Source organism: Juglans microcarpa x Juglans regia, chromosome 1D (assembly GCF_004785595.1).
Source record: "Juglans microcarpa x Juglans regia isolate MS1-56 chromosome 1D, Jm3101_v1.0, whole genome shotgun sequence".
In the NCBI taxonomy this organism is placed as follows: domain Eukaryota; kingdom Viridiplantae; phylum Streptophyta; class Magnoliopsida; order Fagales; family Juglandaceae; genus Juglans; species Juglans microcarpa x Juglans regia.
The window spans coordinates 47,910,153-47,933,538 of record NC_054594.1 but is presented as its reverse complement, the minus strand read 5'-3'; the positions used below and the strand labels follow the sequence as shown (position 1 = coordinate 47,933,538).

General features: G+C 35.3%; 3 protein-coding genes across 3 annotated transcripts; all 3 read right to left on the bottom strand.

Moving 5' to 3' along the window:
- Window positions 1-246: 246 nt before the first annotated feature.
- On the bottom strand, window positions 247-2,279 carry LOC121240105 (ribosomal RNA large subunit methyltransferase E). The gene is made up of 6 exons (XM_041137586.1): window positions 2,127-2,279; window positions 1,901-1,987; window positions 1,742-1,804; window positions 1,471-1,572; window positions 647-878; window positions 247-551 (listed from the first exon to the last, which is right to left on the bottom strand). The coding sequence occupies exons 1-6, from the start codon at window positions 2,196-2,198 to the stop codon at window positions 427-429; spliced, it is 681 nt and encodes a 226-aa protein (XP_040993520.1). The 5' UTR covers window positions 2,199-2,279; the 3' UTR covers window positions 247-426.
- Window positions 2,280-3,117: 838 nt separating this feature from the next.
- Window positions 3,118-6,685, bottom strand: LOC121240078 (scarecrow-like protein 14). The gene is made up of 2 exons (XM_041137538.1): window positions 3,736-6,685; window positions 3,118-3,596 (listed from the first exon to the last, which is right to left on the bottom strand). The coding sequence occupies exon 1, from the start codon at window positions 6,082-6,084 to the stop codon at window positions 3,853-3,855; it is 2,232 nt and encodes a 743-aa protein (XP_040993472.1). The 5' UTR covers window positions 6,085-6,685; the 3' UTR covers window positions 3,118-3,596; window positions 3,736-3,852.
- Window positions 6,686-17,594: 10,909 nt separating this feature from the next.
- LOC121265357 (telomere repeat-binding protein 4) lies at window positions 17,595-23,265 on the bottom strand. Its single transcript, XM_041168955.1, is given in 11 exon segments — window positions 17,595-17,983; window positions 18,354-18,417; window positions 18,521-18,829; window positions 19,401-19,642; window positions 20,030-20,109; window positions 20,200-20,262; window positions 20,364-20,561; window positions 20,700-21,014; window positions 21,017-21,512; window positions 21,611-21,759; window positions 22,984-23,265. Coding segments are annotated over 10 exon segments (2,058 nt in total). The 5' UTR covers window positions 21,692-21,759; window positions 22,984-23,265; the 3' UTR covers window positions 17,595-17,773.
- Between the last annotated feature and the right edge of the window lie 121 nt (window positions 23,266-23,386).

Here is a 23,386-nt window from a genome sequence, read left to right as displayed (position 1 = left end):
AGCAACAGTTTTTTTTAACAACTAATGCACCTGCACGACCAATCTTGAATCACATACACATGTTCCAGAACCCATCACCGACACCATCATGTCGTAGATATAACGGAACTCGCCCGGGCATGAAGCATGGACAAGGAACAATTTACAATTGGCTTCGTATAGATTTATTTAATATCAGAACGAACTTCCAATTTCTAAGTTAAAACAACTTAACAGGGCTTACCGGGAAACAAAAAAACACTATGATTTGGCATCTCAATCTTCTTAAACTTTGAATAACATTAAGAGTGACTGGGCTCACAAATATCGTATTAGGTTATAAAATCAATATTTCCCACAACAATGACGGAAACAAAACATGATTTCATTGCGCCATCCAGAAATCTGGTTGCCTGCATCTGTGCAAGAAGCAAATAAATCAAAAAACTACATCCTGGCATGCGATTGCAAACCTTGACATATCAAATAAATTTCTCTGGATGAAGATCTTGTAGCTTTAGGCCTTAGCCATGACGCCTTTCTGAAGAGCGGCTTGCATATCCGACTGAATTCTGCAAGGGAAAAAGACCAGGAAAAAAATGTGCCAATGAATCAGCTGGAAATATATATATATATATAAATGCTCTCGTGAAATATAAAATCCAACCTTGCACATCTTCACTTTCTAAAAGCTTTATTACAAGGTGGCCCCCTGCGTGCAATAGACCTTTATTATCTGTATCAGAGGTTGAACCATCCAGTTTATCATCCAGTAACGCAGCCCCACCAACAGCCAAATCAAGTGCTCGCATCCCTAACTCAACTGATAAAGCTGCATCCCTTGTTTTGATTCCCGAAACTAAGGGACACATATCCGAGAGTATTACAGAAAACCCTTTCTGCACAATAGGCAAACAGATCATCTGTATCCCTGCTCTACACATACACACACACAGAGATTCCAGAAATGGTTTGCCTTGAGAGAAAGTAAGATTTATCGAGTTGGAAACTCAAAGAGACAATGTTCAAATCCTTGACTGGAAAAAATAAAAACCCTCTTTACAAACTTAAAAGGATACCATGAACATGGTCTCCTAACTGAGGTGTCTACTGTTTCAGAGGTTCAAACAAAGGCAACAAGGTTAAATGATAACCTGATAAGAGGCGAGGATTGGGAGGCTCAAATATTTGAGAGAATCAACTACTATTCCGTGCTGCATGGTAATTAAGCATTCTACAAATTAAATTACTATGAAATTCCGTTAGGCCCCAAACTAACGAAGCAAGAGTAGATGCATAGGAGGATGGTTTCATTCGATCTCAAGGAATCCTAATGAACACCCACCAATGTCGGACCAGTTCTAAGGTTATTAAGGAGCCCAAAAGAAAGTTACTCAGCTACATGGCCCTGCCAACACTAATTGTGTTAACCTCATATCCCCAAAAATATAAACCAATTAGAATCGCATAGTGACTTCCATTTTATAATACCTGAGGAGAGAGTGCCTTAACTTTGTCTTTGGTGAGGTTCATGACATCGGCACAAACAGTTTGAACCCTCGCATCACAGTGACGAGAAGGAACCTTCACCTTCTGCTCTGCATATTCCATATTTCACAAATTAAAATTACAACCCACCAAAAAAGTAAAAATCTTTCTTAAAAAGTAAATTCTTTTACCAACAAATCCATTCATATCAATGTGCTTCGGGAGACCAACACAGAACAAAAACTAAAAAGAATCAAGGAACTAGAAACGACACCTTAAGATCAATGCCCACAACAACCCCACCGCTTTTAAGCGGACCCAAACTCTGGCAAGCTACCTGCAGCATGTAATTGAAGCCAGACCACTATGAGCATCACAAGAAAGACAACAAAGACGCCCTTCAAAACCCATAAAGCAGTTTCGAATTCAAGACCTGAAGCCAAGCACCAGGGGCACAGCCGAGGTCAAGAACGGACGAACCGGGTGTTATAAGTTTGTATTGCTTCTGCATCTGAAGTAGCTGTTCTTGCCCCATCACACAAGCACACAGGGAGAGACGAGAGAGAGAAGTAAAATTAAGAGTGAAAAGCGGTAAAGAAAAAGAAAAGAAGAAAGAAATGTAAAGTGGAGCAGAAGTGGGAGGAAGAACTAAGAAGCACCTTGAAGGCAGAGCGAGCGACATAGCCAAGGCGTTGCGCCTCTCGGTAGAAGAAATCGGGTGCCCCACTCATTCACTGTCCTTTGTTCTCGCAGTCTAAAACCCTTTGGGGTTGAATTCGAAGGGTTTTGCACTGTTCTTTGCTGATCATGTAGTCCCGCGTTTGATACTTGTATCGTATCATATCAATATTCTGATGGGCCAGCAGCCGAAATCAACCTTTCTCACAGAGTCCTCTAATTGGTCTGCTTCGGAAAGAGAATGGCCCACTTTTCAAACATGGGTTGGATGGGTCTTCAAAATAGGTCTGCCTTGGTACATAGTTGGGCCTCCTCACATCCCTAGATTCCAGGCCAAGACGGAGCTGGAGGACCTTAATTTTTTTTTTTTTTTTTTTGACATTTTGGAAAATAGGGTTTCGAAATGTAGACCTCCATTTAAAAAGTTAGGGATTATGTCAATCAGGCTACGCTTCTGGACTTTAATTTAAAAGTAAGCAAATACGTACAACAGATCATATATAAACTTCACGTTGGTACGTTCATTCATTGTTGTTGTTGAACGTGAAGTCAAATATTTCTTTATTTTCATTTCGTCTTCCCATCTTTCAATTCTATGACTTTCAAATAGAATAATCAATGATCATTCCCCATATAACTTCTCTTCATCACTCTCTTCTGTTGAGTCTCGACTCTCCTCCTAATGACTCGATCTCTTATCTCGTTGTTAGGAACTTAGTGGGGGTAGTTCTGACGTCCCAGTAAAATTATTAACATTTCTTAGCCTCTTAGCAAACTCCAGAATGCGAAGAGGAAAAAGAAATAATACAGAGAGAAATGCAAAACGGGAACCAAAGTTCAACAACTCAGGAATGGATGCCCACTTCACGAAAATTTTATTCGCATATTTCGTTTTCTGATTAGTAAATGACAGGCAAATTATACACTACGAGATGTTCAAAAATAAAACAAACAAACCATGCACTCTAAATATGAAAACAATGCACTTGCCATTGAATTGATACAAACACTGTCTATGAGAAAACCAAACGAGATTAGAAACAATATAGTGAAATACCATTGAAGTCTGGATACAAATGCAGACCTATGAAGTAGATGATCAGTTACTGGGCAATGCCAAGCAGTGCCGGCAAGAACTTCAAACAACAAGAACAACGAAGATTTCTTCCTTCCTTCTGTCGTAGATGTTCTTCAGAATCCACCACATTTCTACAAACCTGCTAGGCGGCAGGGCCTAAGCATGATCCCTGTTCATGACTATGGTATTTTAAAACTATTTCCTTGCTGAAGCATTTTTGTCAACTAAATGCTTGAGATACAAGATTTCTATGAGCAGGTGAGGTAAGTGGTGCACTTGTCGTTCTTCTAGAAATTATAAGAATGCTTCTTCATCCTGCAATTGGAGAACAGGTCTTTCATAGCGTGATGACAAGCAGGCCGTAGCCGTGATTCTGCTCCCAGTTAACCTGCTCAGCAAAACATTATTCAACCTACTTTCCACATTACAAACGCAAACATTAAGGTACTAGTAAGAAAGAGAAATGTACATATTTTTTGGTAACTCAGAAATACACATTTTAGCCAGAAAACTTCAGTACCTCGACTTCCGGCATCAGAAAAATGAGAAAAAGATGTCATAGTACACGGGAGCAAGTCAAAGAATCCTATGATCTTCACCTTCAATGAAAATAATTAAAGATCATGCATCTAACCAACAGGTCTCCAGGAAGACAGTGCATAAGTAATTCGTCCCTTCCACCCCTGCAGTAGCCACTCACCATCTTCATCAATCAGAAAATCCTTGTGGTAAGACTTTTTGACCCTATCCTTTGCAATGTTCACAATCTCCCGGTTCAAAGGGAGCGGCCTAAACCCACACCTCAAATTCCGCACCTGCCACTGCTTATATGTCTCTGGCCTCTCAATCCTCTCTGAGCCCTCACATGCAATGACATTCATTGCCTCTCGCCCAAAGATTTCCCTCTCAATTAGCAGCCTCTCCTCAATCTCACGACGCACAGTAGTCTCAAGCATATCAAACAGAGTAGAGTAGTGGAAGAGAGCCTCGCGGAATCTTGTGATAAAGAAGGGTGCACTAAAGGCCCCATTCTCAATGCCTTGTAAGAAAACATCTGGATTCATCTTCCTGATCAGGTTTAAAACAATATGTCTTGGACTCTCTACCACCACCGTCTCATCAAGTAGGTTTCTTAATCTGTACATACAGTTGACAACAAGCACCTCGTCATTCCCAAGTTTGAGATCCTCAATTTGGATGGTGTCCCACTTTTGAGCTATTGCATTGAACTCGAATCGAACATTGAAAGTATCTGCATATTTTGCTAGGCGGCACCCCGTCTCCTCGACCCTTTCTGCAGGTCTGAAACCAGGTTGGGGAAGATCAATCCCAGTAATTCGAAGCTTAGGAGGTCCACCAGGCCTTGACGAGAGACGTTGTATGAGGCCAGGCCATTGGAAACCATAAAGAATACCAAAATCAACTATATGGAGCCTTGTTGCTTTCTCGGCTAAATTCATAATTGTCTTATCTGAAAAGAAATTTGAGAGCCTCCTAAAGGGACATGCACCAAGAAAAAGATGGTAAGCTTTTAAAACATCAGCAGCTGAAGTTGGCCTGGTAATCAGGGCAGTATAAATCTGAGTACCTGAGCCAGCAATGCGTGCCTCAAGACCATTGGCAAAATAGTGGGCTACCCTCTGCATCCCATCCCCAGTAGGAGAAGAATGCTGCCTGATCTGCTTTAGTAGCTCATTAGTGCTCCTCTGGTCATTGGTTGCAACAGCTTGTGCACAAAGTGTCAAGAGAGTTCTCAAATCCACCACATCCCTTTTACCTCCCTGCCTCTTTCCACGGGCCCTTCCACCATTCGACCCTTTGGACCGACCATTTTGCCGCACATTCATGCTTGCCCCGTTTTGCAAAGCTTGGCAAAGCATAGATTCACCCTTTCCACCGTTTAGTAAAACCATATCAAACATTTCCGGAGTCACAGTTGATTCAGAATACACTGAGGACTGCTTGTTACTCCTCCCTCCATCGAAGTTCACATCCACGGGATGAGGATTCTTTTTTCCCCTCATCCCATCCAAGTGCTGACTCTTGTGCTTCTCCTCTGCCTTAGCTACCACATCCTTGGCATCTTCCTTCGACTTAAAAAACAAACCATTACTCTTCAAACCAACCATCGGACCATTTCCATTGGGAAGAAACTTGCTTGCCTCCTCAAATCCTCTTTTAAATTGCATAGCAGAATCAGTCTCACAAAATATGTCAGGCACTATAAGAGTGCTGACTGGGGAATCCGCAAACCCATCTACGACATTAGTGCTGTGAGACGAGCTACAGGATGATTCAGAGGTAGGCTCCAAAACAATATGTGATGATTTGGGCTCACCCAAATAACTACTCCGCTGAGTGTCTGCTACGTTTTTACCTCTAGTACTGCTAGTACTAAATTCAAAACCATTTCTATTTAAATCAAGACTTTCATCCGGGGTTTCATGTTTTTGATCAACATAAGGTGCCAATCCATGATCGGGTGTCGGAGGATACTTCTCCCCAAGGACCTCGTACAACGATTTCTCGGTGGCTTGCAGCGCCTCCTGAAACATGCAGGCCTTCTCTTCCATATCCTCTTCCATGAGCATCTGGTTTATGTACCTCAAAGCTACATCACTAAAATCACATTCCTCATGCAAATCTCCCCCAGAGTTCACGCTTGAAGTCGATTCCAAATTACTAGGTGTTGGATCAGGTGGCAGCGGAGGAATACATGTATGATTTCGATCAACAAGGGTATTATCCATTTCGAACCTACTGATAAGATTCTGATTACATGACTCCAAAAACGTCTGATCACCTGCTTTTAATCCTTTGGTAGAGCCATTGAGTCCTCTCGAAGATTTATCCATGACCATCTAGATCGTAAGAAACATTCACAACTCTAATACCCAAAACCCAAGAAGGTATACCTCAATAGAATCTCACAAGTAACAGTGCACTTCTGTTTCGAAGCCCAGAACTAAAACCCAGATAAACATGAGAGACACAATCAAAAGTATATGAAAATGGGTCAAGAAAATTGCCAACTTTGAGCAATAAATCGCATCAGAAGCATAAGTTTAACTTCATTCAATTACCAAAAGAAAAATAGGTTTATTATGGAATCAACTAAAACGAAAGGATAAAACAAATGGGGATAAAACAATAACGATCAATATACAGTTTCAGGCCACGACTGTATCAAACAGTAATCAAATAAAACTGGACGAGTAAAGGGTGATGCTTTTCAGGGAAAAAAAAAAATACTTCTTGCATAATAATTCAGAAGTCTGAGTAGCTGAAATATAAAGATTGTGAACCTGAGCCAGGACCACGGGAGAGAGAAGCCTCCACTTTTGAAAGAGCCGAAAGTGGGGGCTTTTTAGACGAAACAAAATTAATACAGGGAGGCGGGTTTTCTGGGCGAGGGTTATGGCTGGTGAGGATTTGTGAGGATGGGAACAATCTCTTACGGTAGGGTTGCCTGATTTCTGCCAAGAAGATTCTTGCTCACTTAATTAACGCGTATGCTCGCGGAAATTAATTAACGTGTTCGTAGTATTCTCAAATTCGTGTAATAAAAAAGGAATAAATATAGATAGAAGTTACTATTAAGAACAATCATTTTATATACATAATATGACATCATCTAAATTACATATCTCTTAAATCTAAAATAAAAAACTAAAAAACTAAAAGCAGCAACGTAATGAGTGTAAAGTGTACACTACTGCAATGTCTTCTCTTTAGTATTACTCATCAACAAAATAAACAATTGAAATCTCTATGACTATCCGTATACGAAAGAAAATAATAATAATTTGAATGAATGCTTGTCATCTTCCTAATACTTTATTTTGGGTAATGTATTTATTTTAGGAAATAAAAAGAGAAAAAGACTATAATCTATTTGTGCGGAACAAATAAAAAATAAAACAAGATGAGGAGGGAAAAAAAAAAATATGATGCCTGTCATAAAGTAAGAGGAAAAATTTTGTAGGAGGTAATTACATTAATATTCTCTCAATTTCTATGAAAAATGAGGTAATGTCTTTTAATCATCAAATTAATTCGTTTTAGAAACATAATGACCAAAATATATCGTATTTTATGTTAAACGAATGCTATATATTTTTTGAAGTGTACGTAATAAAAATAGTCTTCTTTCTAGGCTAGGCTAGAATGTGTGTAAGTTTAATAATATTTCCTGCATCTGACGTCACACTGTCACCAACTATTAATTATTCGGAATTGTATATTCATCCTGAAAAAAAATAAAATAAAGTGAAGAACCCATGAAAAGTAGCAAAAATTTATTGACCTTAAAATTGATGTGCGCATTCAGCAGTATAATGAGTAACAACTAACTTGATTTTTGAAAGTATACCCATAAATAATCTTATTAAATGCTTTATTTTTATTGATAGTGAAAAAGATTTATTTTGAACTCTCTTATATTCAAATATTTTTTTTATTATAATATAATGCATGCTTGATATCAAGGGAAAAGAAAAATGAATAAGCTGGAAGTGAAAACAGCTGATCAGTGTTAAATGACAAGTAAAAAGAACTAAATTCGTTACTTTTGAACATTAAGTTTGTCTCTCACGGATCTTTGAACATGCTCTTTTTTAAAGTAGTTTTTGTTCTTCACGATTTGATGATCCCCCGTTCCCCGAGTTTTTTTAAGTCCATGAGTACTATGAATCATTTCAAAACAACACATGATGTTAATCATGTTGTCATGTTGATCGATACCATGCATGGTTTCCAATAAGCTCACATATCCCATGTGATTCGTGGACAGCCAGCTAGCTCATTGGTGGAGAACAAACATCAAGAACGCCGAGTTGTTGTCCCATGACGTTCTTGAACAAAGACTTTAGTTCCTTGGAATTATTAGGTCTTGAACAAGGACTTTAGTAAGTGCGGAGACACGAGACAATTAAATTATACATGCACGTAAAAAAAAAAAAAACATTAAAAAAAACAAAGCCATCAGAATATATTAGGTCCACTTATCTATCTCATATTCTTTCAAGCGTAAAGATACGTAACAGTCACGGTAACAGTATATTTAAACAAAGAAAAATTATATCCAAAGGACAAATCCACTAATGGCCAATGCATGCAATGTGGGATTATAATGATAATAATAATCAGTTAATAGAAAATTATACATTTCGCCTTGCATGATAAAAAAATTAGCTGATAATTTAAGCAATGTCATTTTTTTTTAGAGAAAATATATTTACAATCGTAAATTGTGCAACCGTCACATAATCATTTTGAAAAAAATGAATAAAACATGAGATCTATATAAAAAAATATTTTTTTATTAGTAGACTCTACTCTTTTTCAAAGCGATTATGCACTTCATGGTTGTATGTAGATTGAATTAATCTTTTTTTTAATTGTCATTTTTAATCATAGTGATTATATATATATAACACATTTTAAAAGATTGTTCATTTAAGTTATTGACATATATATGGAAATTATTTTAAATACTTAGTATAATTAGCTAGTTAATTAGTATAATTAAGAGTTATAAAATTGAAGATTAATAATAATATTTATCATTTTTAATATAGGATGGTGAGAAATTAAGCCAAAAATAGACGTGTTCATGCTAGTACTAATTAATTACCCTATTCATCCACATGATCATGATGATCAGCATAATGGCGACTATAACCAAGCACGATTCATGAACATCTATTAATCTTAACAAACAAACGAAACGATTTTATTGAGAAATTGACGTCTGTCTTATTGATCTATATATGAGTTAGCTAGTCCGAACAAGACAAAGTGTACAAATCTTCTTAATTTGTTTATGTTAATTAATCGCTACTATTTTTTTAGCGATGCTTTGTCACAAAGACAATGATGTATAATGATATTTGAAACTAAACTGATCGATCAACTGGTCGTCATGTCCTTGTCTAGATGCATGCCTTCATGTAAAAGATAGACTTTCATTAGTCATATGCTCGGGTTAGGAAGTGATCTATCCTTTTCCGGCTAATTACCATATTCTCCTTGCAAGAATGTGAATTTGACGGTCCGTTTAACCGTCCATTCATAATCTTATATATCTTCTTCTGGTTTCATTCGTCATAGCCTTAGTATCGAAGTACTGGTTATATTTTGGTCGAAATTTAACTAGAGAATTCACTTTTCTTATTATAGCTCGCCAGTTTTCATAAAATACCAAATAATAATTAACTCTGTTAATTAATCTCTATTTCGTTAAAAAATTATTTTTATTTTTTTATTCTCGCACTAATTGTGATAATTATTCCTTTTTAAAAAATACACAAATTAACATACAACAATGCAAAAAAGAAAAAAAAAAGTTTTATGAAAATGGGCATTCTAGATTTTGTCTTTGAAATTAACAAAAAAAAAAGTCTAGATTTTTATTTGGGATGGGATCACATGGTCCAAATAATTCACATACATGAAATAGATTTTGCAGTCTAATTAAATGGTTTCGGTCACTAAAAGGAAAAAAAAAAAAACACAAAAAAAAAAAAGCTAAAAATCGCAACCTTGGGTTTCTTGTCTTGGATCTGCTTCGTTTTGAAGTTAAATTCATCTCAATTCATCTCAACTCATCATTACAACTTTTTCAAATTCCAATACAAAATATAATAAATAATTCAACTTTTTCAAATCTTAAAATAATAATAATATTAAAAAATAATATTATAACAATATTTTATCATCTCAACTCAACTCAACTCAATTCAGTTCAACATTCAAACGTAGCCAAAAAAGGCCAAGCTTATTGAGTCTAGTCTTTAAATACTTGCAGAATAATAGACAAATAAATAAATAAAAAATAGAAGAACAAAAAGAGGGAGAACAAAGAGAAAAAGAACTTCAATGCTAAAAATATTTGTAATAAAATAATAGTAAAAATACATAGTCAGTTCCACTGGCCATATTAGGCCAGCCCAAATAACGAACAAGAAAATAGCTGTAGATTTAACTAATTTGATACTTGATGTATTTTGAACTCACAAGCCAAACTTTAATTAGATTTTAACTTTGTTTAGTTCAATACAAATGCTATTATCATCCTATAAAATTATCTTGCTGAATAAAAAGCAATGATGTGAATTCGATTTGATCCAAATATATGTTTGATTGCTCACTTCTATTTGCAAATAATGCAAATGGAGTTCCTTCCACATAACAGTCAAGCTAGGTTTAGATACCACAAGCATTTCATGCTATCTCATTTCATTTAATCATTACAATTTTATCAAATTTTTAGATAAATATAATAAATAATTCAACTTTTTTAAATTCAAAAATAATAATAATATTAAAAAATAATATTTTAATAATATTTTATTCAACTTTCAACTTTTATTTCAGCTCATTTCATACCAACCCAGTATCTAAACCTCATTTCATTCTCTATACTTTGCTTGGCATTATCCTATGTGATAGAAGAGAAAAATTCAGAACCGATCGGGAGTTATTACCATTTTTACACCAGCCAATAGGGACTCAACACATGAAATTTATTTGTCTTACAGTTGATCATACCTTATTGAATCAGCTCTACTCTTTTTCCTATCCTCTCCCCCCCAAACTTGTAGTGCCCGTCCATTTCCAATCTTGTTTTGATTTTTTTCTCACTAGAATTTGGGACTAAATGAAAACCAGACCCTACTAGAAACTCAAACCCCTCCCTCTAAAGCTCAAACCTCTCCCTGCTACTCGGTAAAATTTCCTGCCAATAAAGAATCAAAATTGCACTCCACAAAGAATCAAAATCTCACATCCACATTGTAGGTTTTCTGAGAAAAATTTGGTACATGTATGTCAAACAGATGAAGGATACTCAACTATATTATTTAAAATAAGCACAAAAGAAATATTTGTTACACAATAAGGGAAGAAATGGAGCTGGAATGTGGACATTGCAAGGGAGGAAACAGCAATTCGCATACGAAATGTAGACGCTGCAATTACAGCTGGTGAGGCTGCAGTATGCCGATACCTTAGATGAAAAAAAAAAAAAAAGATCTGCAGATGGAGATGAGATTGATCTGGATCTCTTTAAGAGCCTCTCACAACGTAAGCAAAAGTAATTTCAATTATTCTAGAATTAGAGAGAGAGAGAGAGAGGTAGAGAGAGAGAGAGATCATAGATTGGGTACACAGAGAGGAATATACTAAAATCAACTCGATTCAATCTAATTTTAAATTGAGTCTAACATCCAAACACGATGAAACACCCAACTTCTAAATTCCTAAATATCACTCAACTCAAAACATTTTTACAAATAGAACCCACAACCTTTTTTAATTCAACACATATTTACACATAAGACCTATAAACTTTTTCAACTTCTCATAAATATATATAAACTCATCTTAACATCTAAACACATCTAAATTCATCTTAGGTAGATCCCATAAACTCACTCCATCATCTCAACTCATTACTATTTATAAAAAACTAAACTCATCTTAACTTAACTCAACATTTAAATAGGAAGTCTCCGTAATGGGGAAAGCACAACTTGAAAGTACATATAAAATTACCAAAGTTACGCAAATGGGATGCCAACCTCACAAAGCCAATCAACCTCTATTTAGCTATTTAAATCATATGGTGAGATTTATTATAATTATAAAAATATGACAAAATGAGTAATATTGATGTGTTTGATGCATCAATACATTTTTTTAGTCAATAATGAGTGGGCCAACCTTCCATAGCTACGTTATTTTTTAGGGTTATTTTATTCTCAAATCGATGTATAGAACAAATCATTTACATCACTTAAATAATGAGATTTGATTTGTAAGATTTATATTTTAAAATTTATTTTTCAAATTAAATTATGTCATGTTAGTACTTTTTATTATATGTGCTTTATTTCAATTTTTTGGCTTTTCCTTTTTTGTACATTTATTTTCTTTATTTGATCCATGCATAGACTCTTTTCCCGTTATATTATCACACCAATGTTAAAAAAGAGGAAGAAAGCATCCCTCCCCAACGTGTGATTGAGAGCTGGCCAACGTGTGTCCAACTCCAAATCAACTAGTTAGTTACTTATCTCCTCTGCCTTTGACAATGTAAATATAATTTGATTTCGCTCAATTTGTTTGGTTAGAAGGTTTGAAATAATGTCAAACACAAAAGATCGAGACTTTTTTTTTTCTAAGCAAGCATATTTTAGATGAAATAAAAGATTATATGATATAAAGTTTGATAGGGTGTGAGCCCCCTATAATCCTTTCAAAACCAACAAATACAACACAAGAGAAATAAGAAAAGAGGGATCTGGAGCAAAAAAATTGGGCTCCCACCTATTTTCTGCAAGGGGAGCTGCTTGAAATGATTTTTACATAGTCAGATAAATAGACTATAAAACTACGGCTAGAAGCCGCAGGTGAGAGTTGTGTGCTGCATTTTGTTGGTCTGGATTGGTTGAATGAAACTTTCACTATCACGTTAACTTGATCATTGGTTAGAAAAAGTGGAAACATATGATAGTAATAACCGAAAACTGTATTGAATCGCCAGTGAAAGACTGTCATTGGTTGTGGCAACGAGTGTAGCTCATGCACCACACTAGAAATGAAAGTATAGGTCGGACTTAAAAGATTCAAAGCCGATGGTCCCAAGAGAGCCGCGTGTGGCGACATCAGGCTCTCCAAGGCGTGGTGATGCTTGAGTCGCACGCGCAGCATAAGCCACACGTGAGACATACGTGCTATGCTTTTGAACTGTTTTCTTCTACCTTCTGTAGATCGGCGGTTGGAGAATCTGGTGATGGGACACATGTCAGTTGAAGGATGCCGAAAGATAGTATATCGACATATTTCAATGTTATGGATGGAAAATTAAAGAAAACAAGGAAATCAACAGTAGAACAGGTTCGGCGAAGCTCTAACCCACTTTTGGCTAGTGAACGGAAAAAAAAATACATGAGTTATAAAAGGTTTTTGAAGAAGAAGAGGAGGAGGAAGAGGAAGAGGAAGAGGAGATTTGAATGCAATGAATGTATAGCCTGATGATAACTCGAGGGACCGAACCAGAGGTCAACATGGTGAATATGGGCCCAGTGATAATATGAGTAATGATTTACGTATTATTTAAAACGGTAATGTGTAAAGAGGTACGAAAAAGATCGTATGTAATATGTATATCAAGTTTTGTTGTCAATATTATCCGAGAGTTGCTACGGAACGGCCCCAGTTAATCAGCCCCGCGGCGCACAGTAAGTTGACATATCTTTTGTTTATTTTTTATTTTTTATGACAGTTGCACTCATTTCATTCTTTTAATTAATTTTTTAAATAAAAAAATTAAAATACCTTTAAAATTAAAAAACTCTATATTTAAGTCAAATTTTCTACTCTTCTTCCGATTTTCTCTCTTTCAGTTTGGTGTGAGGAAGCTAATGCCATAAGTAGACGTCATAAAGAATTTTCTCCCATCCTGAACGCAACAATTCTGTCTCGTGAAGAAGGTACTTTCATTTTAGTTAAGTTAAAAAATATATTAATTTAATTTTAGTTAGGTTCTTTGGAAAACCTTTGCTACGTTCATTTAAATCCAACTCTAATCACATTGTATATGATACAAGATTTGTTGATGGTAAATATTATTATTTTTTGATAGTTAACAATTTGATTAAGATCAGGCCAACAGTTCATAGAACAAAAAGTCACAAAAAAAAAAAATTAATGCATCTAAACGAATAGTTAAGATCAGGATACTTATTTTTTATTGTTTTATTTTTTTTTAATAATTAAGAAAGTGACTATTAGTAAGTTTATATTTTTTTTATTTTTTTCTTAATAGTTAAGCATGTTTAAAAAATCATTAAATAAAAATAATAAAATAAAACAAAAACTCATTTGTACATATGTACATATTTGATAGTCACTCTAGCATTATCCAAATTTTATTCATTATCCAAGTTTAATTGTACCATAAAAAGTAAGAGAATTACATCAAAATAAAAGTCATTTTAAAGGCAGAGAATTACACTAAAATGAACAAGTTTTTTTACACTAAAATGAATAAAGTTTTTTTATTCTTAAAGGCGAGTTTGGAGAGTGGGATGAGACATAAAATTCTCATCTCATCTCATCTCATCATTACACTTTTTTCAAATCCTTATATAAAATATAATAAATAATTTAACTTTTTCAAATTTTAATTTAATTTTTTCAAATTCTAACGCAATAATAATATTAAAATATGATATTTTAAACTTTTAAATAAAATAAAAAATTCTCATCTCACTCTTTTAAACTTGCTCTTTGATTTTTTATTTATTTAAAAATTCGAAAAAAAAAAAGAAAAAAAAAACAAGTTTTACACTGTCAAAAGAAAGTAAAAACATGGGACGTCATCTCGGTGCGCCGCGGGGCTAATTTAGCCGGGCCGTTCCCTAACTTTTTCATATTATCCCATGTATTATGAATAACCAGACAAAAGTACAAGAAGTGTTTGTTCGTCGTAGAAGGGTGATTGTTGGTCATAGACGTCATTTCAATTTTAACTTTCAACTTGATCTAGATATGTTATAATTACACCCGGCTGCGCCAACCCCTGTGACTGACCTGTCAACTGCCCTTATTCACACTTTGACTTCAAAATCAGCTTACAAGTCATCGACGCCGACAAATTTCAGTTTGCCGTGTTACCATTTTACGGTATTACCCAAGATTCTCGATTACGCAACCTGATTTTAAAGCTCTCTCTTTGTTCCTCGTTCCACCTTACATGCAGCTGGCCATGCGTTTTGCATGTGTTGTATATACAGAGTCAACACTAGTTTACTCCGACGGTCACGGGCATGGACGAGAGTTTAAGGTCAGCATCAGGGTACCACATGTTTGAAAATAATTTTATTTTAACATTTTTATAATAATGATTTGAAATATAAATTTTAAAATTTAAATATTAAAAATTAAATATGATTGCTGTATAGTATAAACACTCTCAAATAATACTACAATATTATTTTTCTCAAAAAATTAAAAACTTAATTCTTCCAAAAATATCTCACTCTTAACACTCCCTCTCATTACTCATAACTCACTCACTCAATATGATGTGTTTAAATTATTTGATGAAAAAATCTAATTGTAAGCGATTCTACGTACTAATATACGCATCAATTCAATATGATTGGTCAGAATGTAGATTTTATTGAAAACAATGCTAATTTGAATTTAAAATATGAAAGCAACAACATTAGTACGCAGATTGGTATGCAAACTTACTTGTACATAGTAAAACTCTTATTTAATATATAAAGCATTACATTTTCGCAAATATATAACATGATTTGATTAACACAATTTTATATATTATAGTCATATATATATTATTCGAAAACTAAGGTCCATGACAAAATTAATTTACTTCAAGGGTCAACCCAAACTCTATTCTACTAAAAGATAAATGATATGTACAGTTTTAAAATATGCAAGTATCGTACGTACACTAATAAAGTGGATAAACTTGAGATTTATGTAAAAAAACTTATTTTTTTAATAGTAAACCTCACTCATTCTTTAATATTGTGTTTGATTCTTCAAGGGGCACTGTAAAAAGAAAATTGCAACACTGCACTTCTAAAATCTTTGAGAAGGAACAATGAACAACATATGAGCAAATGCGTAAAAACTAGCGAATATCACTTCTCTGGAGAGCCTAATAATTGGCTAGAAGATACCTCTTCTATCCAATTATTGGTTGCATATTTCGTTTTGAGATGGGCCACAACAATAGAAACTATACAATCAATATTAAGGAGTAATGCTACTCATCATTTCAATTCTCATCATCCTTCCATCATCCCATGATGTGGTATTAGATGATACGAGATTATTTTTTATATTAGAACCTATCATCTAATGCCACACCATGGGATGATGAGAAAATGGATGAATAGAAACCAATCATAAGTTTATGGGCTACTCTCTTTTGGCCCAACTAATCATAAGTGGTAGCGGGAGGTAGGATTGTAATCGAGTCGAGCCGAGCCGGTTCCTCAAAATACTCGAGTTCGAGTTTGAGATTTTTTTTATTCTTTGTTTAAGCTTGACTTGATAAGTTAAACTCTCAACTCGAACTCGAGCTCATCCCACAAATAAGTTCAAGGATGAGCTCAAGTTCGAGTTGAGCCGAGCTCGATCTCAAATTGTTTATTTTTTTATTTTTTGAATAAAATTTAATAATTAATAAATTAAATAAATAAAAAATCTAATATTGAATTTATACAACTAACAAGTAAAACCTCTATTGAATTATAAAATTTTAAAAAATTTATAAATAATTAATATCTAACTAGTTGATATTTATAAAAAATAACAATATATTATATACCTACATATATTATTAATACATACATTTAAAATGATGGCATATATCTATTTCATATATGGTTCCCACATACTAGTATATGAAATTATTAAATTTTATTGAATAATTATTATACAAATTATAAAATATACTTATGAAGTATATTCACTATATAAACATAAGTAATTACATTACATATTATATATTTAATTATAAAAGTGGTATGCTTATATTATTAGTTACTTCATATATGTGTGTGTGTGCGCGTGTATATATACATAGGTGTGTGTATATATTTATCAATATATAAATGAATTTTAATCGAGTCGAGCTAACAAATTGACTCGAGCATAAACGAGCAAGCCTTAACGAACTTTAAGCGAGTTGAGTCGAGTTTTGTCGGATATATATTATTTACAATTCGAGCGGATATCTGCTTTCACAAACAATGATTTTTTTTTTTATGAGTCGAGTTCGATTCGAATTTAATCAAATAGACTATCGAACAGACTAGTTCATTTACAGCCTTAGTAGGAGGGATTGTTCTAGTAGTACAAGGAATTCGTGCTTTCTTTCAAATTTCGGGCATGTCATTGGAATTATAGATTTGGACAGGTTGGTCTCAAGGAGAGAAATCATAAATTTCATGTTCGAGTATGCTTGTCCATGTGCCAATGAGCCTGTTACGTAACGCTACCACCATCCTGTTTGCCACTTCCCGAGATCATGTAAAGCACACGAAATAAATCATGCAGCCATCTTTGAATGAAAGGAAGTTTGAATTTCGGTATAAAACTAACAATAAATTTGCTCCTACATCACATGGATAGCAAAGGATCAATTCCAATAAATGATGAACATTGCTTCAATGTCTTCTACCAAGATCTCGGACCATCAATATACATGAAAGAGTGAAAGAAGCTAATTAGAATTACTACACTCTTTCAGCTCTGTTCTCTAAACTTTTCCACATATTACATTCATCAAATTGAATGAATTGAACTAAACAACATTTGTAACGTCTGTTAGAATGTGTAACCTTATTCCATCAAACCATTTACAAATGCCAATGACTCCACAAAGGGGATGCCGGCAATGAATTGAGTGAGTGTGGGAATATTACATGAAATTGAATAATTTGTACAATTTTCGTTTCCTGATGATCTCCTGTCAACATTTCTTTTCTTTTTACATCATAACAATTAGATACCTTCAACTCCATTTCCATCAGCAGCTGGGGTCTCCATGATCTTCAGGGTTCCAGCCTGATGCTTTCCATGTTGCTTAACTGGATGTTGAGACCAGTATGCATGGGCAGCCAAAACTCGGTCCAAGAGCTCTTGGGGGACAGGCTCACCCCTTCTTTGTTGTGGCGAGATTCTTGCTGTATGAACCAATGTTTTCCACTTGTCCTGCTCGAAACCGCAAAAACACATTATATACCAACAGTTGGGAGCTAGTAATAGGGAATTGAGGAAATAAAAAACTTGAAAACTTGGAACTTGAGAGAGTTAAATACATACGTGCAAGTTTGATATCAGAAAAGACATACAAACATCATAAACTTACATTCACAATCTAAAACTAGCAATTAATGCAGAAGACAGACGAAATAATGAAAGGATATTACATCCCCAACAACTCGGTGATGGCCACATTTTTCAATGACATCAAACAGAGTTTGGCAAATAGCATTTCACTTATGAATTTGTTCCATCTATAGCGAGGACCCCTTAAAATCTTATTCTATTAATACACGTACAATAACCCCACAAATCATACCTTTAAGTCCACATAAGTTCGATGGTCTGCATTCTCAAAAGAACGCAATTTAACATCACGCCACCTGCAGAACGTAAAACCCATTAAATACGTAGAGTTTCTTTCTGAAAAATTAAAAGAATTCTTGTAGCAGAGCCAATAAGTGGTTAAAAAACACCACACCACACCTCCCAGTTCCAAGTTCCTCGACTGCATGCACCAATGCTTCTACTTCCGATACAGAGAATGGTCTCCTCGTTCGACGCTGTACGATTTCAGAATGCCTTGTTTTTTCATTCAAGGGAACCACAGCCAGTGCCTCCATGCTTATTGCTGGAAGAGCAACTAGAGCTTTGGAATCCGGCTCTGTTTTGTCAGTCGTGTCAATATGGGAGGAAACTGTATTGTCGTTACTCTCAACATGGTTTCCCAAATTGGTCGGTGGAGGAGGGTCGGTTAACGGATCAGAGATCTCTACAGCAGGATTTCCTGGGGATCTGGAAACACAGCAATATAATATTAGCTACAGGGAAAAAAAAAAAAAAAAAAAAAAAAACCCTCAAAATGCATTATTAGAAAAACAATGTTTCTCAATTTGATAAGAGTCGAAACCAGCCAGAAATCTCGATGCATTTAAAATTACCACAGCTTAAGCTGATTTCATTATCAAAATATCAATGAAAAGACAATTATTGGAAACTGCTCTATCACAACTTGAGAACTAATAAAAACAAAATAAATTTCCTGGTCCTTTTCAATCTACAAAATGATAAACGCATGCAAATTCTAATTTATCTGGAATGTTTAACCCACTCAAATGCATATAAGATATACAGATTGGTATATCCTTTGGTATGTTCATATGAAGGGTCAATTCTTGGCAGTTGAAGACTTTTACCATTACAACAATCAGCGGTCCCTAAAGGGGTGCTTTGTACTGCAGGTTCGAGTTAAATGGACCTTAAGAGGGGGGAGTTATAAATAAGAAAAAAAATGGAAATTAAGCAAGAGAAAAGCAGAATTGATGACCACGTGGGTTTTATAAAATGTAAAGAACATTTGAATTACCTGGTTAAAAGTTGAGAAGGGTCACACGGTATCAGAAGAGGAAGATCGCTAGAGCACAAAGGTGGAGGAATTTGCACAGTACTGGGCTCCAATGTGAAACCCAGAGAATCCATATTGTCTTTATGAGAAATTCCCGTCTGCATTAGTGTTCTGTTATCATCCCTAACCTTCTTCCCTTGAAGAAGAACCCCAACACGTAATCCACCTCCAAGTACAGCAGTTACTGCCTCCATAACAGTCCTCTACAAAAAGGTCAAAGAATGCCATAATTTATGCAGAAAGCAAAGAAATCACTTGGCAACAGCAAACCAAAGACAACATATTCCTGCTGCAACAGACAAGCAATTATCCCCATCAATAAGAAAAGAGTCATGGAGACTACAAGGGAATATTAAAAAATAAAAATGATAGATCTGCAAACCATTTATGAAATTGTTTTCAAGGGGACTTTAACATATAACCTCATTAATTTAGTTGTGGGAGGAAGCAAGATTGAAGAAGAGTCTTAAAAAAAGTAAGTGTAGTATTGTGGTCATTGTAGTGTGCAGCCTCGACAATATACTTCTCTATTTTTCCTGTTAAATAGAATATTAGTGCCAAAAGAAAAGAAAGTCCCAACTTTTTTATACCTTCAATGAACCAACAGTGGTAGTTTCTGGGACATCAATAAAAAGCTCTGGCACCCTGAAGGACTTGATGCTAAACTTCACTGCACAGAGAAACATAAACACATAAGAACCTCTTGGATGCAAGAAGAAATAAAATGAAAAGAGTGAATGTACATCACACACTCTAGTACCATGAGAACCCTTGGAATGGAAGGGAGCTTGATGACCAAGAACTGAAGATGATACCCCATTTGCTGCACAAAATAACTACATTATTAAGTGCCAGAATTGAAAACCACAAAGACCCAAATCACAACAGCACTAGGAAAGACTGATTAATAAGGCAGAAAAAGACCTCCATTCAAAATTGTAGCTGCGTCGTTCTTATCTTCAGTCATGCATTTCTCCGGCGAATTAGAAACACTTTCACAACTGAACCCACCATCAGAAATCACTACCGAACTTTGGTCAAACATTTTCCTCCTCTTAAAGAGCACATCACGCTGACGGTTGCAACAGGGTTTCCTCTTGCGATAAAACTGTTTTAATCCATCTACAAATGTAGAAATCATGAATTTCATTAATGGGAACTAGAAGTAATGACCAAATATGCTTAAAACACAAGCATAAGATATATATGTATGTATGTATATGAGGCATACTATGGTCAGACGATTTATGAGCTGCTTACCAGTTCTAGAAAGTTCACAATCCTTCAATTTTGGAGCTGCTTTCCAGTATCTGGAAGTAAGTAGTTTCCTTATTCTTCGGTTTGCAACACGTGGTGGAGACCTAAAAGCCTTTGCCTTGGTGCTAGGTTTAAAGCACCTGGAAAAATTTTCATCATCATCTCTACTACCTAACTTAACATCATTCCTATATCTGGAAAAACAAGTATCAGGTGCCAAGTCCTGGCACAATGGCAATTCAACATTGCTGTCAGATTTTATCACTGTGGGAGATTTCAGAAACAATTCCATTGAATCCTTTGAACTACATGTATTAGTAGCACCTTCAGTTTTAAACCCCCAAACTCATTCAGTCTTTCAATTTCATTTACATTACCGTCAAAAGACTCCCCAAAATGTGTGGAGCCTCCCTCTACTTTACTAGAGATCTTTCCAAAGTCGGTCACATTGATGCTGACTTTCTGTGAGCAATCAGAATTATTAACAATGGAATTGCGTTCCAAAACCTCATCACTATCAGCATGTGAAATTTCCTTCAGGATGCACTTGTGACTGTTGTTTTGCGATGCCATCTCAGAGGCAAAAGAACCTTCTCCGCAACTTCCCTGACAGATCCACCCTGCCTTGTATGATTTGCCCTCATCTTGTTGTTCCTGTTTAACGGCACCTTTGCCACTGGCAGGTTGATCATTTCCTTCAGACGCATTACTAGAAGCAGAACTTTCACTTTCCTGCAATAACTTGCCAGCTATAGAAGCCAGTAATTCAAATGCACAGATTTGACTATCCTCAACTTTCTTACACAGACCCCTCCTCTGAAACCAATAACCAAGATTTGTAGAGTTAGAACCAGAATTCAGCTTCATATAATACCGGAAACACCAGAGAAATAATAATTGCGAAAAATACTTACTCTAACAGATCTGGGAGCTCTAGGTATAGCGGGGACCCGGAAGCCATTAAATCCATGATCTAGCCTCTTCTTAAACACCATATCTTAGACATACATGGCAACAAGAATTCATCAAACAAAACGAAGCATCACCACTCAGATCCCTCTCACTGCCATCAAATCATAAAAATAAGACCCATTATTATGGAATTCTCGTTAATTAGTTCTAGGAAAAATATTAAAAAGAGTCAAATCCTGGAATCCTACCAATAACCACGACAAGATAACCATACTGAGATTGAATGCTTGCTCACAAGCACTAAAATAGCGAAACATTTTTTACTACCTAAAGCAGTCAGGCCCCCCCCCCCCCCCCCCAAAAAAAAAAAAAAAAAAAAAAAGGCAAACAATTAACTTAAATCAGTAAAATTAGGGTTACCAGTAATTTTGCTGCAATGTGTGCGTGCGAGAGAGAGATTTGAATCTCAGTAGTTTCTTAGCAACCACATGAACCCATAATAGATCCATATGCAGTAATTGTCAAATCAATTTTCAGATCCTAAAACCGAAACTAGAGACCAAAACGGATCTCTGACAGTTTAACAAAAATTCCAATCTGCCAAGGTCCTTTGGATCACATGGCATAAGACCTGATGTCTAAATAGGAGAACTAGGTTCCAACCCCCACCCCTGTATAAAAAAAAACAAAAAACAAAAATTTCAATGCTTAAAACCGGACCATCCTTTTATCAGGAAAAAAAAAAAAAAGGACCATCCTTTCATCAGGAAAAAAAGGGACCCCAATTCCAAATTCACGTCGGTTGCCTAATATAGCAATGAATTAAAAATGACACGAATCTTATAAAATCGAAATCCAGGAAACAAATTCCAGGGTTGCGAATTGCACGACATACGAATTCCAAATCAAGGAAAACGTTATAAATTTAATACCCGCGTCTAGGTGCATCATATTAAAAGAGTAAAGTCGACATTAAACTAGCCAATTACCATTTTCAACCTCTGTTTGCTTTACAACAACGCATTATCAGCCAAAACGTATCAAAGGGAATTCTCTCAGACAATAAAGATTCTGTAAAACGCGGAATTCCAATTCAACACCACCAAACAGGACAAAACTTTCACGATCTGATCCGATCCCCACCTAACTTCGAATCCGAAACAATTCCTTACCAAATTGCTTATAATTTCAAATTTACTATCGAATCTAATCTCCCACAAACAAATTCATCACATTAAGCAAAGATACAACAGAGTTTCCGCGAAATTCAACAAAATACATCCCATGGAAACCCGAAACTACGCGATCACAACAAAAAGACCCCGAATTCAACGTATATAACATCAAAAAATCCATATAACACCAATTAACTCACCTCTTGGAAAAAGATCTTCGGTTTAGAATCCATCTAAATTACGTTCAAAGACCAGAGTTTCCATCGAGAACAGTTTTGATGGAAAAAACACAATTCCGAAGACGAAGAAAATATCAAGATCAGAGATTTGCCGCAAATGCAAGAAGATCTATGCAAATTCAAATGAGAACACTTGGAATCTCTCTGTTTCTCTCTCTCTCTCTCTCTCTCTAAAATTTCCTTTCTTTCTTTTTTTGTTTTTTGTTTTTCTACCTCAGAAAAACCCCATATAGAAAAACCACGCATAACAGTGGCTTAAACCCCTTTAAATAAATTGTACCCGCATTATCCTATAGCTTCTGGGCCACACAACCGGACCAGCCGGTAACATGTCATTGATGTAAAACCCCTCCCCCATCTCCAC